General features: G+C 37.5%; 3 protein-coding genes across 6 annotated transcripts; 2 read left to right on the top strand and 1 right to left on the bottom strand.

Moving 5' to 3' along the window:
* Positions 1-1918: 1918 nt before the first annotated feature.
* LOC110057263 (centromere protein V-like) lies at positions 1919-3920 on the top strand. Of its 2 annotated transcripts, none has more exons than XM_020763857.2 (3): positions 1919-2130; positions 2429-2501; positions 2970-3920. In XM_020763857.2, the coding sequence occupies exons 1-3, from the start codon at positions 2033-2035 to the stop codon at positions 3222-3224; spliced, it is 426 nt and encodes a 141-aa protein (XP_020619516.1). In that variant the 5' UTR covers positions 1919-2032; the 3' UTR covers positions 3225-3920. The 2 variants fall into 2 exon arrangements, with proteins under 2 accessions (XP_020619516.1, XP_020619524.1); XM_020763865.2 differs by having other exon boundaries at positions 1929-2130; positions 2432-2501.
* Positions 3921-4837: 917 nt separating this feature from the next.
* Positions 4838-6569, bottom strand: LOC110057441 (centromere protein V-like). The gene is made up of 3 exons (XM_020764028.2): positions 6337-6569; positions 6137-6206; positions 4838-5489 (listed from the first exon to the last, which is right to left on the bottom strand). Exons 1-3 carry the CDS (start codon positions 6435-6437, stop codon positions 5250-5252), a joined length of 411 nt encoding a protein of 136 aa, XP_020619687.1. The 5' UTR covers positions 6438-6569; the 3' UTR covers positions 4838-5249.
* A 2-nt stretch (positions 6570-6571) lies between these two features.
* LOC110056668 (glycosyltransferase 1 domain-containing protein 1-like) lies at positions 6572-17850 on the top strand. Of its 3 annotated transcripts, none has more exons than XM_089280205.1 (14): positions 6572-6749; positions 7098-7246; positions 8256-8361; positions 9013-9064; positions 9334-9370; positions 10407-10460; positions 11216-11274; positions 11738-11807; positions 12673-12722; positions 13115-13158; positions 13363-13483; positions 14008-14106; positions 16452-16653; positions 17399-17850. In XM_089280205.1, exons 1-13 carry the CDS (start codon positions 6682-6684, stop codon positions 16602-16604), a joined length of 1062 nt encoding a protein of 353 aa, XP_089136331.1. In that variant the 5' UTR covers positions 6572-6681; the 3' UTR covers positions 16605-16653; positions 17399-17850. The 3 variants fall into 3 exon arrangements, with proteins under 3 accessions (XP_089136331.1, XP_089136330.1, XP_089136332.1); XM_089280204.1 differs by having other exon boundaries at positions 10404-10460; XM_089280206.1 differs by lacking the exon at positions 14008-14106 and having other exon boundaries at positions 10404-10460.
* The last annotated feature ends 269 nt before the right edge of the window (positions 17851-18119 follow it).

Raw genomic sequence — 18119 nt, 5'->3', positions numbered from 1 at the left:
TCCTTCTAACATGTTGGTTTCGTCGGGGGTATACCCGAGAGGCAGTGTGACCAAGTTAGTAACAACATGTTTGTTACATCCCAACAAAAAAAATTCCCAAAACAAATATTATTATGTAATCCTGTACAAACAGAGCCAGCATCCCTTGCTGGAATTATCAACTAGATCAACCCAATGCATCATCAAGAATTCAGCCTTTGGGCTTTTCTCTCAAGCCTGGACCAGGAAATGCATCTACGAAGATCAGAGGAGATAAAAAAAATGTGAAGCACAGTCTGGATGTGAAGTGACGCAGTATTTTACATCTGAGTGCATTGCAACTATCTGCAGCTATTGATTTTTAAATTAACAATAAGCTAACAGCATCTCATTTTTAAATTGTCAATTGTCATTTCTGATAGTTCTTTTCTTGTGCTGTAACCCTAAGGGGAATAAAATTTGTTAACACTACCCACTGTGGGCGTGTTAAAAACATGTAATGGAGAAACGGCGAAATAGCTTTTACTTTAAGGTAAGAGTCAATGTGGGACACACGTGTCTGTAAGGGTTAAGCCTTAAACGAGTCAGTGATATTTAAGCTAACCGGAGCGCTATTTAGGCTAACCGTGATGCCATTGCGCCATTTCGTGTTTTAAAAAATCCTCCATTGTGTGTCTTAATCATCGTTTTTCTAATGAAGGGGTTTACTGTTAAAACTTTTAAGAAGGGTGCGGCTGAGCTTGCCCAATTAGGGGTGCCTGTGACCTCCTTGGTTCCTTGGTTATGAAAAAAGAAACAAGAAAAACAAACCCGCTGTCACTGTAAGATCATGCTCCCTATTTCTGTAAGTTGAGAGATTGACTCAGGGGCGTAGCCAGCCTTTTTGCATAGAGGGTTCCTAATGTATATTGCTTGCCCGATTGACAATCGAACGCTGGAGGCGCTCTTTACTAGGAGCGTCCGGGGGCATGCTCCCCCGGAAAATTTTTGAATTTTGGGTCTTCAGAAATGGTGTTTCCTCGATTCTGAGCACAAATTTCAAATAATTTCAGCGCCAAACGTAGCTAGCATTTCTAAGAGGGGATTGTAAATCTCACTTCCTGAAGAGATGGACCGTAATAATATTGAAAATGGATAATATAATAGTTGTTTAACATATTACATACTTCATCAAATGCTGTAGACTTGTGATTTACCGTTCACTCAGCTAGAATATCAGAAAGAAGGAGGCGCCGTGGATGCTTCCGTGCAAAAATGTCCATTGTTGCACCAATGTCAATTTGCCATCATAATGGATGTTCATTAGCGCAAGTCCAGACTCTCGCTCACTGTTCATGGTCGCCCTCAGATAAGTTTTCAGTCGCCGCAATGTGCTGAACAATCGCTCACATTCTGCAGAGTAATTGGCAACGTACATAAGATACGCAGCAACTTATGTACGTTTGGAAAGAATTCATGGTTGCATTCTTCTGATGCCTGAGCTGCACTGCTGGGTAGGTCTTGATCCACGTTTAGCCAGTTGCCCCGCCAACGGAAAAGTTCCTCATGAAAAACCCGGGGTAATGGTAGGACATCTGCATAGTACTGCAAAGCGGCTTGTACAGGGTTTCCCAAGCGAGAAACTAGCAAGGCTGGAAGTAGGCACGGGAGGCTCGTATGATCCGTCCAATTTATGTACCCTTATAATATTATAACCTGCGATATAGCATGTGATGCCTTTTTAAATTGATTTTCTTTTGTTCTTTAAAAACGAAAATCTCGTCTCGCGGAATTTCGAAAGGGGGGTTCCGATACTTTTTTTCTCTTGAAATAAAACCCATTTTCATAACCCAAAAGGGGGGTTCCAGAACCTGGCTACGCCCCTGTGACAAAAGTTTGCTTTTCTTTTATTTTCAGACATCGACATAAACAAAGAAGGATTAACCTATGTCGTGCATTTGATATGATTGTGTGACTTACTAGAAGAGTGACAAGAGTGGCCAGGCAGCAAAGCCTACAGGTTATTGCAGGCCTTGGTTGCCTTGTTGAGGCGCGTTCTATTTTGCATTTGACAATGTCTGTTGATCTCGTCAAACACACTGGAGGATGCCATTGTGGTAAAGTTCGGTTTGAGGTGTTAGCCAAGGCTGAGCTCAAAGCCTACGATTGCAAGTAATAGCCTAATCAATTTCTGCACTAAACTTCACTAGACTTCATGGCCTACACTTTGCCCACTTAACAAGAAAATCGCGAAATCGTGAAGGCTTTAACGACTATGAGTTATTACTCCTTTATTTATTCATTGTTGCTTCTTCTTTCAGAGGAAGCCCAGGCTCTCAAGGTTTGCTGAAATCCGCGTGATTCGCGTGAGATTCGCGTGACATTCTGCTTTGCATGACAATGTAGTTCAGATTAACATTTATAGGTCTTCATTGTTGAACTTCTTTTGCTAATTTGAAAATATTATCAGCAGCTGTAGCATATGTGTAAAGAAAGGAATGTTACCTGTTCTTGTTCCAAAGGAGAATTTTAAATTATTAGAGGTAAGCAAGTACTAGCAGAAGGGCTACTTAGGAAATTTTGCGGGACGTGGTTGTAGAAATAAACAATTAACCGTAAACAGGTTTGGTCGAAATAAAGTAAGCTTTAACTAAGTTTGCAGGCCTGCTATTACACTCAACACTCAAAGGGTGAGAAAACTCTTATTAAACTACATGGCTGTACGTAACAAGGACTCGATAAGCGGTAAAAATCATTGACAGGCAGGTAATATGCACCCCTACCACCCCCCGATTAAAGATTGCACTCGTCAGCAGCAGATCCAGGACGCTGAAATACAGGGGCTGCAGCAGTTGGTATGACAACTTAGGGGGAGTGTGGACATGCCACACATAAAATAATTAAAAAAAACTAGTTTTCAGTGAGGTGCTATTTCGTGCATATTTCTGACATCTTTATGGGATTTTAAAGCCAAGGCTTTGAACGGCTGCTATTTTTGATCTGTTTATCAGGGAGAGGAGCATATCTCATGTTACACTTTCAACACTCACCAAGCTAAGCACTACTTCTGTACAACATGTGGAATCCACCCATTCTACCAACCTCGCACTAATCCTAATGGGCGTGGCATTTCACTGCATTGTTTGGATGAGGGAACAGTGAAGAAAGTCAATATTGTTCCTTGTAATGCCTTAGACTGGAAAAACTGGCAGAAATACCTTGACGAGAATCCCAAGGCAAGAAACCTTACTGAGAATGTGGAATAGTACATACATAGCACATTAGTATTCTGATGGTAGTCTTGTAAATTATGAACGGTGCTATGTGTTCATCTATTAAGATCTATACACTGTTTAGCTAGCCCTTTTCATGCTTCTTAACAGTTTCACGACAAAGGAAATTATTTGAATCTGTGGATACCAGTATACATTTTAACTGAGTTAGAGACTTTAATCAACTTTTATACTGTAAAGTTGAGTCATGTTGCTGTCATGTTTCAGGATACTTTCAATGTCCAAGTAGCTTGAAAGCTCTGGAGTTGGTCAAAATATTGACCGTTTTCATGTTACAACTTGATTGTATATGAAGCCTGAGTAACTTATTAGTGTTTTAGAAATGGTACTGATTGCAAACTAAAATTTGTAAAATAGTAAGGTGAGCTGGACTTCAAAGAAGCTTAGATTTCCCCATCCCAGATATTGCACATTTCTAGAATTTTTGATACATTTTGTCATTTTAAAACTCAAGAACAGTATAATCTAGAGTAGAAATTGACTTAACGGTTGCGTGAAAAAAATGAGTAAAACAAGACAGCAGTACTGTTTGCTTGTCTGCTCACCATTGTTATGTCGGGGAAGCAATGGAACACTCTCCCTCCAAAAAACAGTGGAACAGTAGAAATCAGCATTCTCCAGTGTGTTTTTAAAATAAATTATTGTAACTTTTATAGTGCTTATTGAAAATTTACTGCATCTGGTGAATGGTATTTTAGGTATATATTTGTTACAGTACATACTGATTTTAGGCAACGTTCCTGGTAGGTGTAAGTCCCGACTCTTCTGTTTATGATTTTATCATACATACATTTATTGTAACTCCCAATCTAAACAGCAGCTTGCCTTAGGTGACTTCTAGGCATTAACTTCAGTGGGCAAGTTACATGGTCTAGTATGTTGTTTGAAAGATGTTTCTGAGAAATAACAATAATAATAATAATAATAATAATAATAATAATAATAAAGTTTTTTGGGTGCATTTAAAAAAACTCAATGCGCTTACATTACTATAAAAAATAAATTAGTTAAATCCTGTAAAATATTTCTAATAACAGTACATAAATAAAATAAATGAAATAATTAATTAAAATACCGTTTCTCATAAAATAAAATAAATCAGAAGTAGGATTTTTTCAGTTGCTTTGAGCAACAAGGAAGTAGACCCTTTTTTCCTGCTCATTTATCCCACAAGAAATAAGATCAACCCCAGTTGCTATGGCTAATGGCAAGGGTAAAGACAGTTTTTTTTTCTGGCTAACTGGAATAGTTCACTTTCAAATGGTCAAGTAAGCTTTTGAGTGTGAAGCCCAACACAATCACATCTGGATACAGGAGATGGGGGTTCTAAAGACTTTACTTTTCTAGCGGCCAGTGTTGACAGCATTCTTGATAATTATTATTTTAAGCTTTGTTTCTTGGGCAGCAGTTCCTTTTTTTAGTGTCCCGCTTTGTTAGCTTTGTTTAGGGCTGGGCAGATGAGGTTTTTTGTTGCCTCCATTAGCATTTTATTATTCAGATAACCAGAGTGTTTAGACCAGAAGGTTGGATATGTGATTGTAGCTGAGTATTTATTTTGGTGTTAGAAATTACCAGGTATTCTTAAATCAAGAGTCATGATAAACAGTTTTATTACATTCTTTACAGTTCATGTGACATCTACTGAGACATGCCTGGTATGGTTTAAAATTTTACACCTGTGGCCTCCTGCCTGGTGAGCTAGCTACTGGTACATTCAAAAGTCAATAACTAAGAGACAGCTAATTTTTTTTCAATAAAATGCACGAAAATCATGCAAATTGATAAAAATAGGCCTTATTAACAAATTTGTGGGTTTGTTTTACATTTTACTACGAATTGAGCTCATGATTTCTGAGTAGGGCAAACAATTCCGGGAAGGTTTCAGAGCAGTTACACCGAAACAAAATTAAAAGTTCAATGTTATTAAACATTTCATGCATTAGATCCCAAGGTTCTTTTATTTCCAGCAAGAGATTACTATGGGATTTTTCTTTGATCCTATTTCTTAGATCGTTCTTTGATTTCAGGATTTCCTGCAATGAACTTTTCCCAATTTTGTCCATCACAAGCCTCTAGTTCTATGTTCTCCACTGTACCCTCATCCAAACAATGTGGCATGACTCCATAACCATCTGGATTAGAACGAGGGATGTAAAAGCTCTGTACACCACATGTCTTGCAGAAAAGGTGCTTCGCAGCATGGGTATTGAAAGTATAGCATGTTAAATTTTCTTTACCCTAAATGAAGAGAAAGTTGCATCTTAAAACATAACAAGGGGGGATCTAACAATAATGTAACACAAACTAAGATATGAGAAAATCAACCACATAAGTCAACAAAAATTATACAGACCACATAGAGGTGATGGTATTGGAGAAATAGCGAGGACAAGCCTTTGATCAATATACATAACATACACAAGTACATAAACATAAAACAAAAACATATCTTGAGTGGCCCATGATATTGTTTACTTTTGTCATTTTTCTCTCTGCCTCACACAACACATTATTTAATAAAGTACAGGAAATTATAAAATATGTGTAGACCATAATGTTGTCAGTCACTGATTTCATCAATAATTTACTATTGCAAAACATTGTAAGTCACGAACGATGGCTTGTTAGTGGGTTGGGATAATCAACAGGTTTTAAACATGGATGCTTTGACCCGAGGTCCAAACCCTTATTATCATTTTATATACCATTTTTGACATCTTCCACGAAAATTTTATGCCCTTCATATGCCTACAGTGCACTTTTATCGACCTTAAAAAGGTCACTGAGATTTTTCAGGAAATAGCTGTCAAATTCCTCCATACCTAGCTCCATAACTCCCTCACCCCACCACACCCCTTCCAGTATAACTTTGCCAGGTGCACTACCTCTAACAAGGTAAAATCATCCCGTGGAACAATAAAATGCCTGTTTTGCTTCTTTGTACAAATGCTGCAGCTGTTGGGGAGAAAAAAAAATAAAGTTTTTCTTCGAATGCTCCAGTGATGCAGGTGTGAGGTTTACAGACTTTGTAACAACGATTTCCTCATAAATTTTTCGTCCACCAGTGTATTTGTTCACAACTTACTTGCAGTCGTAAACATGAATTACTGCTGGCGCCATAACTTCAAATCGAACCCTTCCACAATGACAACCACCTTTGTGTTTCACTAGCTCTACGTCCGCCATTTTCACTAAATTAGGCAGGCGTTTCAGTGTTCGGGTTAGGGTCTGAGTTAAGACTAAACACTAGAGTCGTCACGCTCGGGGGAGTTGACGGAGGAGTGGTGTAGAAAGCGCGGTTACTAAATTCATTCACGTGGCGTTCGATGCCCCGTGGCAATTAGGTCATCACAAATGTTGTTATTGTTTTCAACAATTTGTTAATTTCAATGTTCTGCCAAACAGTTGGTAAAGAAACTGCCTTAAATTCATGAAGATCTTGCTTATTGCTTCGCTGACGTCGGAGACTGGAAATTTTTCCACAGCCGATCGAATAAAGTAGGTGACCTGATATCAATATTGACCAGTCTTCAAGCAAAATGAGATACATCTTTGAATATCGAATCATTAGCTGATGATCTGCCTTTTCTTTCCTCCAAGATGAATTGATGTAAAGATTGATTGATTGCTCCGTGAGATAGTGCGGAAATGCATATGTTATGACCACACGTCCAGGGACTCGCTCGGTTGCAAATTGAATAAGTGTTACTTGACCTGTTTTGTACAAATTGATGGTAACAGTAACCAATAGTTAATTATCGCAAACTTTCCAAGATACATCTTTATGATACATGAAAATCTAATTGATTTATGATCATGCTGTATTTCGTGTTCATGAATTTTCAGGAGATGTTTAAGTGATTGTAACGTTGATTGCTGGCTTCGCTGTGTTACCTGTTTCAAGGATAGTTTGTCAGTCAAGGAATTTGTTTACAAACATAATCTGGCATGTGTTCTTGGTATTCATGCGTGGAGAACTGGAAGACTTTTGTTAGGTATAACATAAATAATGTTCATACTTTTGTTGAAATTCATTGGGCAAACAATGAATTTTCTTTTTAATTTATAAAGTCAAGTGAGAGAACAAAATATGGGTTTGGGAAGATGGCTACCCTCATATCTCTAGCATCTTAATATGTGTTGTTATTTGGGATAGGGATAGACACACCCCAAAAAGCAAACTGGACTAGTTACTAAAAACAGTTTTCCAAATCAGCCGTTTCGTCAAGGACATGTCGCTGTAAACTTTTTTTTGATATTATTTTCTGGCAACGTCTAGGACAGAAGCAACCTTGAAATGAATTGTTTAAACTTAACAGAGACTATTCTGATACTGTGTTACCGGTATATAATTTTCTCGCATTAAAGATGATTTCCAGTCCATGCTGGGCATTCTTGAAAGTTTGTTTGCGTTTTTTGTTTTGTTTCATCTACTGTTTGCAGCTACTTACATGAAATAAACTCAAAGTTTCAAAAAACTGCCATTATGGATGCAAAGCAGTCAAAGCGTAATGCTTCATTCTTTGTCATATCACTTGATAAAAAAAGCAGCTGTAAAAATCAATGAAGCTGTTGGAAAAAAGAATTTGAAAGGCCTCAAAGATAAGGTATGTGATTTGTAACGAATAACATCAATTTGCATTTCATAGAGTGAGTTATAATGTTTATAAACATAAGGACTGGAAATCATCTTTAATATCACAAAAATAATTATATTAAAGCATGTAGATTACAAAAATTGACAAGTTTGTAGAGCAGTGGAGGTGAAATACAGTGTAGGGCAAATTATGCAGTGAAACTAGAAAATATGACGAGTGACAGCAGGGATAAGCTTGCTAGGGATATTAGTTTGATCAAATAAAAATAATTTTGACGATTGGGGGATTATACAAATTACACCATAAAAATATAAAATACATCAAGCAGAGATGAGGTGAAACTGTTAAGTAAAATGAGCCATTACAGGAACTGACATTTCATATACTTAAATGTTAATTATATCAGATTGCCCTGTACCTTTCTCCATCATATTTGGAGGAACTGATCTTAATGAGCACTACAAGAACAAGGACAAGTTGGAAACTATGAGAAAAGCAGTAGAAAAGGCAAGGTAATACATTATAACTCTACATGTCTGTATTTTTGCTCCTAGAACTTATTCCTGACCACAAAATAGATCATTTGTAGTTTTCCAGTTGATACCAGAGATGCCAATACAGTGTGTTGTGAGTGACTCTTAAGTAGGGGAAAAAAAAGTGAAGCCTTGGAGCTGATGGCTCATAGATTCCAGAGCTTATCCCGGTTGCTTTAGCGTGAAGCAGCAAGGAGTATTTCAACTCCCCCTGGACGGGATGCTAGTGCCAGGGCCAGAGTTTGAACCCGGACCACTTGCTCCAGGGACGAGCACATTAACCATGAGACCACCACGCCTCTTACAAGTAGAGGAGACTAACTAAAAAATACACCTTGAAAACATTGCGGTTAAAATGGCACAGTCAGTGGTGTTGCTCTTAAAAAGCTTGGTTGGTAATATTTAAAAGCACAACTGATGAGCAATAATTTTGTTTGTGAAAGCACGGGCCAGTTTTCTGCTCTTTAAATGATTATGTATCTCACTGTAAACCAAGAACGGATAACTGGTTCCTAAACAACGTTACTATGGATCAAGAAAATGATTTGTCAGGGCATCTAGTTAATAATTATATTTTACTTTTACAAGATCCAGGTAACATTGTTATTGATGAGATCAATTTTCTTGTAGGTATCTTGTTGCATTTAGCAATTCAATGAAAAAGCAAGCCCGGGATCTATGGGTGAGTAATATGAAGAGTGATTGTCAGGGAATATCAAGCACCATCTAACAGAAGCTGGAAATGGGATTTTGCTGCTTTGCTGCCCATAAAATAATTGAGACAGAATAGGACCTAGATTTTTAGCACATTTTAAATGTGTTTCAAATAGTTTTCCAACAGGTTGTAAGTTTTTTTTTAAACCAAACTATATCCTCAGAGCACTTTTGTAACAAGTCCCCCAATATTCATGTGGAGGGTCACATACTGAGTAATTTTCACTTTGTTCACAGCCAAAGTGTGAAGAAAAGATCATTTTACAGCCACAAGGTAATATTATTATTATGTTACAATATGTTTATCTGTCTGGCATACCCACTGCCATTGCATTGAACCATGACTGCAAAGGTAGCTCATGTTACTGTTATCAGTCACTGCTGTCAGTGGTGGCAGGGTTTGTGCTATTCCTAGAATTTCTGGAAAACTCCTGGGAATCTCAGATTTTCTTCTTCAGGGCCTTGGAGAATGCAATGACACTAGTTGTTTTTTTATCCCTAAAAAATTCAAGGATTTATCTTAATTAATATGTGGTAGCATTGGCCAGTAAACTTTTACTGTTAATTAATTTATTAATGACCCTTAAGTTTGTTTAAATAGACAAAAAAATTTTTTTTAAATTATTACAGTCTTTTCTGTAAAACCGTGAACACCAGACAAAATTTATGGAATGTTTTATTGTTTCACGACCAATCAGATGGGAGATGAAACTGCAAAAGGCAACCACCAAACCACAACATGGATTAGTCACAACTTGACACAAAACAACAAACTGGCTTCTTCCACGACATAGCTTCAGTTTTACTGTTTTCAAATACCGAAATTGTTCTTTTTCTATTTCAGCTTATTTATAAGCAAAGAATAGGTATGAGCAATATACTATGGAAAAGCGATGTTGAATCGAGTAGAAAGGATCAGACATGGCTAGACAGCACGTCTGAGAGCAAAAAAGTGAGCCAATTGGAAGCGATTCTGGATGGTGTTCGTTTCACATGCAGTTCAAAAAGTCATGCTAGGGCTGTGGTTGGTAGTTTTCAATCCATATTTTTTTGTAGCTGACAAACCTTCACTCAACAAATGAGGCAATTCGTGCCATAGTAAATTTTGACAATTTACGGTTGCTTTAGGTCTAATCCAAGCCAGCTTGTTGTTTCATGTCAAGTCATGACTAATCCACGTTGCGGTTTGGCGGTTATCTTTTGTGGTTTCATCTCATATCTGATTGGTGTTCACGGTTTACGGGAAAGACTGTAATCCAGTTTGAAATATGTTAAAGTAATTAAATTTTTTTTTTACGTCATTGCAGCAGTTTGTGTCAAGCCTTCAGGATTCCAGTTTCACAAGCACTTGAGACAAGTCACCAGTAAGCATTTATAAACTAGACATCAGTAATGTTATACTTTTTGTCTATTGCTATCATTCCAATAATCCATTAGTCCATATTTAGTTAACCCTTTGAATACCAAACTTTTGCCAAAAAATACCGTTTTTAACCATTTAGTCAGGTTTCTTAGCTGCCACAACGCTAAATAAGCCTAAGTTTTGCTAAAAAAGCTTTTTTTTACTAAAAGGAGAGATTTTTTGAGGATTAGGTGCAAAATGGAGCAAAACTTCAATTCCGGGCATGCGCATAAGCCAAAATTTGGACTTCTTTTTTTTTTTTCTTTTTTTTGCCATTAACCGGTCTCAATTTTGTTTGTTGGCCCTTTCCTTTCTGTTTTTCTCAGCCCTTTTACACTGGCTACCTTTTGCATTGTATGTTCTTTCTGGCTGCAGTGAAAAGTTGGATGTTAATTACGGGCGAAGCCTAGAAATGGACCTTGATCAATCATAGGCATAGTGGACCATTCTACCACCGTTTTTGCACCAAAACTAATAACATTGTTTTTCAATTTGCGACGTCAGAATGTTGTTGATATCTAAACCTGACCATTGCGCGGAAAGGGCTAGCCTAGCACTACTATCTGCTTATCAAGAATATCTGATGACATTTAAATTGATGACGTCACAAGTGGTACAAAGAGCATGACCATTAATTACGCATGTATGCGTAGTTGGTATTCAAAGGGTTAATTAATTTTTATATTATTTTGATTAGTTGTTTCTCTTTTTTCATAGATCCACAGAAGCGGTGTCCGATGCCAAATGGTTGCATTGAACATGAGAGCCCTGGCATGGTAGGTTGATAATTCCAAAGAATATCAGATTCAATGAGATGTTCTTTCATCACTTTTTCGAATACTGACCTCACAAAATTTTGAGATAAACCAGTAGAATGCGAGATTCCAAAAAATATCCATGATGTACCCCCACCATGGATGGTACTTTAGTTTAAACCCTCCCAACCCCTGGAATTTCCTTTCCAATAGGGCTGGTAGTGAATCTACACCCAGTTGTTTTGACTTCAATATTTTCAGTTACATTTATAAATCCTACATGGATAGGTTGCATGCATGTAACTCTGTAACAAATTCTTGCACTAATTCACCATTGGTCAAAGGCCTAAAAATTACTTATTATTACTCAAAAAGTACTAAATTCAAATCTTAAATCATGTGTACGATTTGTTAGGAGGGTCTTACCAGTTCACAATCACAGTAAGTCTTGAACTGAAACAGGCATCAAATATCTTTTACATAGGTTGTGTTTCTGTTGGTTGCTGGTTTAAGACCAGTTAAAGATCCACTTTACTTGGCAGCATCAATAGCAGGTTTGTGTAACGCCAGGAGGGGGGCAACTCCCATATAAAAAGAATGGGGGTGCTTTTTGTACCTTTTAGGGGTTAAAAACTTGGTTTTGGTACCTGTTATGTTGTTAAGGCTCAAAAGGTTCTCAGCGGGTGCTTTCTTGGTACCTTTCAGGGTATTAAGCGGAAAAAAAATATGAGGGGAGATATTTGACAATTTATGAGAGGAAATAACTTATATGTATGTATGTATTGTATGAGTAGAAGGTTCAAAACATTCATCTTTATCAGTATTTAAAATTAAGAAAGTGTCAAGTAATGTGTTAATTCAGAATGGGTACCTCTTAGGGGTGAAAAAAACCTCAAGCCATGCCCACAAAACAGGATCTTGGTCTTCTGGGTATTTTTTTAAATTTCCAATGAGCACCCCGTCCATTTTATATGGGAGTCCTTCTGTTAGGTGTGTAACATTATGAGAACAATTTAATCTTCCCTGTCTTGCAAGAGGAACACATTAAAATTTGAGTCTCAGCTTGGGTGATACTTACTTACTGAGCTTATCAGAATATGTCTAGTTAAGATTAATGGAACATTATCAGTTGATTGATTAGACATATTTGTGGACACTGTTGCAAAAGAACTGAAGCCAGAACAAGTATCCAGAGAATTGACTGAAGTTGTCCTCATTGCCAGTGGTCTGGTATTGGGCAACATGTCTATTAAGACACTGTGTTTAATTTAGTCAGCTCTTGCACTCCGACTAAAGGCTGTTCTGTCTGTTTTCTTTTAACCTTAAGACAGTAGAAGCTTTTTTAGTTTCATCATTGTTTCTTCATTACATTTTTATTACAATGGCTAATATTTGTTACTTTTACTTACTATTGTTTAGAGTGGCATAAAGAGGACCATCTTGTCCACTTGGTTGTAGTTGGACCAGAGGTTAGTCAGTACTCATTAACTCTGTGATCCATTCAAAAATGATGCACATGATTATATGTTGATATTGTAAGAAGAAAATATCGGCACAATTAAGCCAAGCTGTTCGAGAGGTGATGAGAATAATTTGAAATAAAATCATCATCTTGCCTAGAAATATTCCTTGTTGTACAGTGTACCACATGAGAGATGAGCTGGCCTAAGAGTCTCCAAATCGAGCGGACTAGGATCAAGTGACAGCCTCAGTCATTGTGTTTTGATTTTGGACAAGACACTGTTTTTCACAGAGTGCTTTTCCTCACCCAGGAGTGGTCATGGGTACCAGTGACCTGTTGAGGCAACCTGACAAAAAACTTTGAATTGTTTGACTGTTTTGATAATTTTTCAATTTTTAGCTTCACACTGAATTTGCGAGAGAGGTCAAATGCAAAGTCCAGAGGTACAATTTTTAATAGTAACTGTAATACCAGCTACATGTACATGGGTATTTTTTTTAACTTTAGTTAAAGGGTTCCTCAAGAAAATTTTTAGAATTGACACAATTTGGTGGTATGAGAAACAACTGTTAATGTATGCTGTATTATGAAAGAAATGTGAAAATGGTGAAACTAAAACCTATTTGGTGTGTTTGAATATCTTTCAGATTTCCTGGAGTCATTGTATTGCCATCATTACAAGCTTGTGACCTTCATGCAGCAATGCAAACTTGCTTTGCCATTGTCAACAGTTCAACCAGTGAAGGAATGGCATCTGCAGTTCTAGAGGTATGTAACTGATACGTTCACTTGTCACTGTTTTGTTAATATACATTATTATTTAATATTCATTAATTTCCTGGCATATACATGTAGACATACATACATACATAATAATTGATGGGTTTTGTGCAAAAAGGGGGCATATCGCTTTTTGGGCCGATTTTCATTTTTTCAGGATCAAGCTAATTGACTGACTTGTTTTAACATGAAAAGCATCGTTCTGTAATTGTTTTTGGTAATTTGGGCTTCGTTTTGGAGAAATAATGTATGCCAAAAAACTCAGCTCGATCCCAAAAGTGATATATGCCCTTGTTGCACGAAATCCTTCAATTACATTTTATTTTTGAGAGCTCTTTTAACATCTTATTGTTTTCTTAATAAACAAACATTTAATTGCCTTTCACAAAGTGGTTATGAGTCGCTACTTGTTAAAACTCAGATATATTTGGTCTTCGACTTTTACAGCAACTCAACATAGTGATGGTTTAATTTGCATCACACTAACAATTTTTAATTGCTTCAAATAACAGTCCATGGCATTGGGTGTACCTGTACTGGCACGGAATATCCCTGGTAATTCTGCTCTGATAAAACACCGAGAGACGGGACTTCTCTTCAATACACCTGAAGTATGTACTTTAGAAATGTTTGATTGTTGTTGGGGACCGTTCATTTTTTATGAAGGGGGGGGGGGCTGGTGGGATTTGGGAAGCAGCATTTAAAAATCGCATGACCCCCCCATCAGCTTACCAATTTTTTCACATGGCCCCCCTTATAGCAGTCATTTTTGGGGATGACCCCCCCCCCGCCAAAAAAAAAAAATTGGACAAAAAATATTTAGATTTCAACTTTTTAAATATTTCTCTATTATCCCCCTACTTCACGTTATTGTGCTCACTATGAAGACAATATTTACAATCTCTATACGACAGAGAGCTGTTGTTTAAAAAACAAATCAAAAGAAAGAGAAGTCAATTTCGGATCTCCTAGTTATGGCTCACCCTGAGCATGTGGCATTTGGCCTCTCATTGGCATCTTCCTCATCTGAATTGATGAATGCAAGAATGACGTCACTTGAGTCATCTTCTCCCCCAGAGTCAATGGCATCACTGTCATACTCATCATTGTCACTTTCATCCCTTTCACTGCTGTCAGCACTTGCCCTGTTGTCATTTTGTGTCAATCTCCTGGCATTTCTCAGTGTTGGTTGGCCAGCTCTGAGAGGACTCTTCTGCTACAAGCATGAATGTCTTACAATTGCCTTTACTTACTCACTCTTGCTGCTTTTCAAATGCTGCTTCAGCCCGTGGTGGTTTGAGTACTTGTTTAGTTCTGGAACACGTAGCTATTTAAGCTTGGTTAGATCTTCGCACAACTCAGTCCAAGGATAATCCTCCTCCCTACTTAACTTTGCCTTTTCTTCTGCTCTCTTTTTCCTTTTAAATTCCAGCACTTCAAGATGCTGAAAATAATCCACCACAAACTTCGATTTGACAATAAACTTATCTGCAAATAGAGCAACGCTCTCTGGGTCAGATAAAACCAGCCTGCCACTTCCATGCTCTTTCTTCTTTATATTGTTAATCCAATCGGGGAAAGAACGCATTACTACATGAGTATCATGAAAGAGGCTCATTCCAAAATGCGCAATAATGGCGAAAGCGACGAGTCATTTAAGAAAAGGTTTACAGCTGAACGATCCAGGCAGTTTGACATCTTACAAGCAAAAGAAGCAATCTTTCTAAGTGCGGATGGCTGTTCAGAAAGGGCGAGTGAGTTTTCCATGCAAGGGTACCAGTTCAAGCCCAGTGATGGAAGAAAACTGAACTTCTCCATCAAAGAGCACAGAGCAATGGTGGAAAAGTTGAATGTCATATTGAAAGATGTAAAGGAACACGATTCCACACTCTTTCAGTCCAATGGGCTTGCTTTAAAGCAGGGCGAAGAATTTGCCTACAGTTTTAATGTAAAACAGATCAAATGTACAGAAGCTAAGTTGACGAAGGTCACACAGGACATGGAAGCACTAGAAAATAAGAGGAGCAATTATAACAGCATATTCAAAGGCATACTCAAACAGCACATCAACAAAAGGAGAAGGAAAAAAGAAAACCGCAGAAAGTCAAATGAAAGAAAGAGGAAGCGGACTGAAAACAACGTCCAACAAGTTTATGGAATCTGTGTTGGAAACCCGCCAGGAAATGATCTTCCACAATGCCTTGTGTACCCTCCTAGAACGGCCGTCCCGGAAGAGTGTCTTAAAGTTGAGGATGTTGCTACGCCGATATTTAGAAGAGATGGGCCATACATTGCACAGCTCTTGGAAGGAAATTGTTTCACCAATGCTGCAAGAAGCAGAATCACCACCAACCTTAAGCGGGAAGTCAGAGATTATGTTTACAACTTCATGTACCCTGAAGAGTACACTCTGACGGAAAGCATTGCTGCTTCTTGCAGCATTGGTGAAAGAGACTCCCATAGCAGCACAGGCGGTGACGAAGAACTCGACGACAGCGGAGATGAAGATGAGTGCCAGTGAAAGTTGCATTCGAAAATAACAGTGTTAAATACTTCTTTTCAGTAGCTACAAATGCTTTTTGTCACCAAACGTTTTTTTAAAGCAGAAGGAAAGTTTGTAATAAATTTGTATCCTGCCTTCTATGTTTATTCTATAGCAATTTTTTTGATATTCAAACATCATGCCATTTTAAAGTTTTACTAAAATATTTCACGTGACCCCCCCTTTTTCCCTTATTTTTTTGGGATGGCCCCCCCTCGAAAGCCATTTTTTTTCGCATGACCCCCCCCCAAATCCCACCAGCCCCCCCTACCTTATAAAAAATGAACGGTCCCAGGTATAAAGAAGTCCTGCAATAACAAGTCAGAAGGATTTGTACTGCAGATAGGCATGGGATGGCAAGCTTTTGACAACGTGCAGTACTCATCTGATGAAATTTTACTTCTCCTCTTGAAGGAATTTGTCACCTTTGCCAAAGAGTTAAAGGAATCTCCCTCACTTTGCCATTACATAACAACAAATGCAAAAAAGTATGTTTGTGAACATCACTCTATTGAAGGCGAAAAGAAAACATACAAGGGGCTTCTGGACAAGCTTGCTCCACACTAACAGCTAGACCAATGACTCTGACAACTTCAAAGAGAACCAGAAAGAACAGGTATTGTAAATACAAAAGCAAAGCTCCTGTAATGCAAAAAACAACTAGTTTTACTGGTAGTTTTTATCTTTAATTTAACCAACATGCTCAATCTACAACACGCTCAGTAGGCTGCGAAATTGACCAATTTGCAAGATTTCAGTTTTTCACATTGATTACATAGACCTTTTGTTTCCAAAAGCTGTGATGAAAAAAAGAAACATCGTGGGGATTTTTTTTATTTTCAGACGTAATGTGTGTTTTAGAAGAGTGAATGGAGAATTCAACAACCCTTAAAGTGTAACTACATACAAAAAAGAAAACAGACAAGTACATTACTTGCAAAAGATTTCTGACAATTTTAATTTCGGACAAGAAAGTGGTTGAAATAAAACCGTCCGAAATTTTAAGTGTCCGAAATTTTAAGCATCCGAATTCTGTACAGTACAGATTAAGACTTTTAAGTAGCTCCAAAGCTCTTCATTTCCTCTATGGAGTGAACTCTTATTGAGACACTTGTTGAAATATGTAAGAATTTTTGCTTACATTTTCTTGTTGGTGTATCTGTAAAACCTCGAGTGTACAGTAAAACTATCATTTGCACAGGTGTTGTTTAAGTATAATTCGCGTTTTGAAGGCGTAAATTTACTTAATATGTTATCTTTCAGCAAAGTGTCTGAAATGCGATAAAAAGTGTCCGAGATTTTAACATCTGATTTTTTTTTGCAAGTAATGTATTAACCAAAGTTTTGACATTGATTTCCAGTTGAAGGTGTGAAAATCAACACAGTTGAAACATGGGGCTCTGATGCAACACAGCATGCTATGATCAAGGGACACAAATGAGAACCCATTCGAAAATGGACATTAACAAACTGTGATCGTGGTTTATTGGACCAGAGGTGATACATACAATCTGCTATGATAAGGATACTCTCACCAACCATTGAAAGAGACCACTTCATAAATGTAATTACAATCCGCCGCCCATAAGAGGTGGGCCAGATTCTGCACAGCCAGCCATGAGAGGAAGACATGAATGAATTAACAAACTATTTTAAAACGCTAGGAGCACATGTTCAGACTAATGTCACTAATTGCAATCCATTTTCCATCAGAAAAACTGTAGCAAGAGTTGAAGAAGTCTCAAGGTCGGAAAGTGTATATTTTATAAGATACTAAGAGATATGAAATAAAGTTGAGTTTTTGGTGCGTGGATTTTAGTTGAGAAAAAATCACTTGCCTTAATTTAGCTTAGTATAGAAGAAAGAAAATAGTCAAGTTTTTTGTAGTGGAACTCACTGTCTGGCATCTTTTGGCTAGAAAAATCTTGCTTTGATAATGTAGCATGATTTCTGGCTCGAAAAAAAAGTCTTTTGGCGGAAAATTGTCTTGCAGAATAAGTGTGCACTTTTAAAGGTAGTCTGGTATGAAGTAAAAAAAAAATATTCTAAGTCTTTTGGCAGGAAAGTGTTTGCCTTGAAAAA

The sequence above is a fragment of the Orbicella faveolata genome, unplaced genomic scaffold (genome assembly GCF_042242905.1).
Source record: "Orbicella faveolata isolate gen_17 unplaced genomic scaffold, um_ofav_v1 contig_47, whole genome shotgun sequence".
In the NCBI taxonomy this organism is placed as follows: Eukaryota; Metazoa; Cnidaria; class Anthozoa; order Scleractinia; family Merulinidae; genus Orbicella; species Orbicella faveolata.
Note: the sequence above shows the minus strand (reverse complement) of the source record. Positions and strands in the feature narration are given on the sequence as shown.

Bases quoted from the DNA above. Each gene is read 5' to 3' on its own strand.
- LOC110057263 (XM_020763857.2), top strand. From the start codon at position 2,033: ATGTCTGTTGATCTCGTCAAACACACTGGAGGATGCCATTGTGGTAAA. The intron at 2,131-2,428 runs GTAATAGCCTAA...AAATATTATCAG, and splicing joins CTCAAAGCCTACGATTGCAA to CAGCTGTAGCATATGTGTAA. The intron at 2,502-2,969 runs GTAAGCAAGTAC...TCTGTTTATCAG, and splicing joins AGAATTTTAAATTATTAGAG to GGAGAGGAGCATATCTCATG.
- LOC110057441 (XM_020764028.2), bottom strand. From the start codon at position 6,437: ATGGCGGACGTAGAGCTAGTGAAACACAAAGGTGGTTGTCATTGTGGA. The intron at 6,207-6,336 runs GTAAGTTGTGAA...TCTCCCCAACAG, and splicing joins ATTCATGTTTACGACTGCAA to CTGCAGCATTTGTACAAAGA. The intron at 5,490-6,136 runs GTAGTGCACCTG...CTCTTCATTTAG, and splicing joins ATGATTTTACCTTGTTAGAG to GGTAAAGAAAATTTAACATG.
- LOC110056668 (XM_089280204.1), top strand. From the start codon at position 6,682: ATGAAGATCTTGCTTATTGCTTCGCTGACGTCGGAGACTGGAAATTTT. The intron at 6,750-7,097 runs GTAGGTGACCTG...ATGAATTTTCAG, and splicing joins TCCACAGCCGATCGAATAAA to GAGATGTTTAAGTGATTGTA. The intron at 13,159-13,362 runs GTACAATTTTTA...AATATCTTTCAG, and splicing joins GTCAAATGCAAAGTCCAGAG to ATTTCCTGGAGTCATTGTAT.